The sequence below is a fragment of the Amphimedon queenslandica genome, unplaced genomic scaffold (genome assembly GCF_000090795.2).
Source record: "Amphimedon queenslandica unplaced genomic scaffold, v1.1 AMPQUscaffold_8285_Cont19770, whole genome shotgun sequence".
NCBI lineage: Eukaryota > Metazoa > Porifera > Demospongiae > Haplosclerida > Niphatidae > Amphimedon > Amphimedon queenslandica.
Window position 1 is genome coordinate 1 of NW_003551437.1, and position 2,457 is coordinate 2,457.

At 33.9% G+C, this 2,457-nt stretch overlaps 1 protein-coding gene across 2 annotated transcripts; it reads right to left on the reverse strand.

Annotated features, from left to right (window-relative positions):
* Positions 1-1,629: 1,629 nt before the first annotated feature.
* On the reverse strand, positions 1,630-2,451 carry LOC109591396 (uncharacterized). Of its 2 annotated transcripts, none has more exons than XM_020007136.1 (4): positions 2,423-2,451; positions 2,337-2,363; positions 2,230-2,278; positions 1,630-2,166 (listed from the first exon to the last, which is right to left on the reverse strand). In XM_020007136.1, exons 1-4 carry the CDS (start codon positions 2,447-2,449, stop codon positions 1,904-1,906), a joined length of 366 nt encoding a protein of 121 aa, XP_019862695.1. In that variant the 5' UTR covers positions 2,450-2,451; the 3' UTR covers positions 1,630-1,903. The 2 variants fall into 2 exon arrangements, with proteins under 2 accessions (XP_019862695.1, XP_019862694.1); XM_020007135.1 differs by having other exon boundaries at positions 1,630-2,164; positions 2,210-2,278.
* Between the last annotated feature and the right edge of the window lie 6 nt (positions 2,452-2,457).

A 2,457-nucleotide genomic window follows, 5' to 3' on the forward strand; every position in this document is an offset into this window, starting at 1 on the left:
ATTCGATTATTCTCATCAAATGCACTGCTTGTTTTTTTACAGTCTATGCCACACCCACATTCTATTACAATGGTCTAATAGCCTGTAATAGGAGCGACCTACAAATTACTATGGACCTTATGCTTTGTCTAATTTATTATTGTTCAACCATTAGAAATTACACCTACCACATCTAATACATACACCAGTGAACATATAAACTACACCAGTTTACCATTGTACCAGTGTTTGAGTGTACCAGTGTACCAGCTAGTGAGTTGATACAATAAAGTTTAAAAAAATTTTTTTACATTATTAATTGTTAATTTCCTTATCTAGAATATAGACAGTTTGATCACATCACATCAAGTTAGGAAATAATGATAGTGTTAATTTGAATAATTATGTATAAAATGTACATGTACACTCCTCTAAAACATGTACCATAAAAATATAACGATTTCTACCATATTTAAGACACACAATTATTGCAACCTACTCTACCAGTAAGCAATGTGTAATGATGTGCTAAAGAATCTGCTACAATGATTAATTGATGCCATACATGAACATGACTAATTAATCATCGTAGTAGATTCTTTAGCACATCATTACACATCGTTTACTGGTAAAGTAGGTTACAATAATCGTGTGTCTTAATATAGTGTGAAACTATTTCATATATTTTAATAGTGTCATCGTGTTTGGATGGTACGATTCACAAACAAGCTGTATTACTTTTTATTATGTAACCTCCTTATAGTCTCATCGTGCTGGCTGGTGAGATTATACCTATTTTACTAGTAAATGATGTGCAATGATGTGTTAAAGAATCTGCTACAATGTTTCCATAAATTAGTTCATAGTCTATCACTAGGTCTGTACCTCAGTTGCATTGATTGGTCAATGCTCATGATTCCATTCATAATATTATTGTCTTTTCTCTTATGACTTCTATTTGTACTAGTTCAGTTTTGTTAGTCTCATTCTCCTTTGTGTACATGTTGTATGTTAGTTTGTTGGTGATGTGGTTTTCTTCATAAAGTATAAGCCCTGTTTATAAACAGTTGAATAGACATAGTTATTGTATGGAATATGACTGACACTGGGTTTTTGTATGATCCTAGCAACTTTGTGGTCACTTTGATGTGCTGTCAACACTGTTGCCTGAAATAGAAGTGTAGCCACTGTATTGTATAGCAAGCTGTACTACTAGCAGTATTATTATGACACTTCTGAACCTAAAACCTGTCTTGTGCTGTTGTGAACTTCAATTTTTCAAAATTTAATTTTAGCTTTCTCATTTCCTCTAGTCAGTTAATTTCTACTTTAGTTATAGTTCATAGATTAAGCTGCAATAGAAATTAAGAAATCTTTTTATTAAAAAATGCTCTAATACAAGCTCAGCACAATTCCAATTGAGCTACAGCCAAGACCATGTACATGTACCAACTTTAAAGATGATTTCTTTAATATGTCCATATGTTTATGTTATAGAGGAAGTTTAAACTGATTCTAATAAAATTTGAGCTGTGGGCACTTTAATTTTTGGCCAAAGCTACATCTACTGTTAACAAATATATACTCTTGCTATGAGTTATAGTTAGCAAACAGTGCTAGAATTATTGGCAACTCTAGCTGCTAAAGTACTTTTGTATTTGATCTCAACTCTTCTTTAAGTAACAGAATATTATTGGTATCAAAAAATAAAGGCCTGACAAAAATAACTAATAAAAAATTTATGCAAAAAAAGATACTAAAACAGCAACTACAATAGTTTAGTTAGTTAATAATGACTGTATCCCATCATGAGTTTAAAAACAGTAACGCTTGCGAGTGTACCTTGTACGGCGAATATAGCCATAGCAATATCTGATGGATTGTCGCAAATATCTGCAGATGGTCTTAGTGCACCTAGCATGCACTAAAACATAACGTCTTCTGGTGACATATCGGTGACAGTCGCGGATCCTTGTGCCTTCAATGATTTTCCAGGTGCAGTATCTCTTCTTGATAGGTACACGGTAAGTCTTCCACACGTATTTAGAGCAATTATATGATCTACGCACTGGATAGCAACGCCTATAGCGTATGGTCCTGTACTGGGGTACATAATAATAGGAACGAACGTTTTTGTAGCGCCATTTGCAACCCTCTTCATTGACGTTATCCTCATTGCTGGCCACTGAAAGCAAGAGTAAGGATTAGTAATGCATATAGAAGACTTTACCTTCAGTATTGTCATTCTCCTCAGCATTGTCATTCTCCTCAGCATTGTCATTCTCCTCAGCAAGAGCCTCTATCAAAGGAAGAATAGTGTAATTGTGTAGCTGATCTAAGTATGCATGCTGGCTTACCTTCACCTTGTTCATCAGCTTCAGTAGCTTTATTGGAAATGAAACAAGTGGTCATTATTGTAAACAATGTGCTATTAATTGCATACTTTCTTCAGCCTCAAAACTGGATTCATCTTCCTCA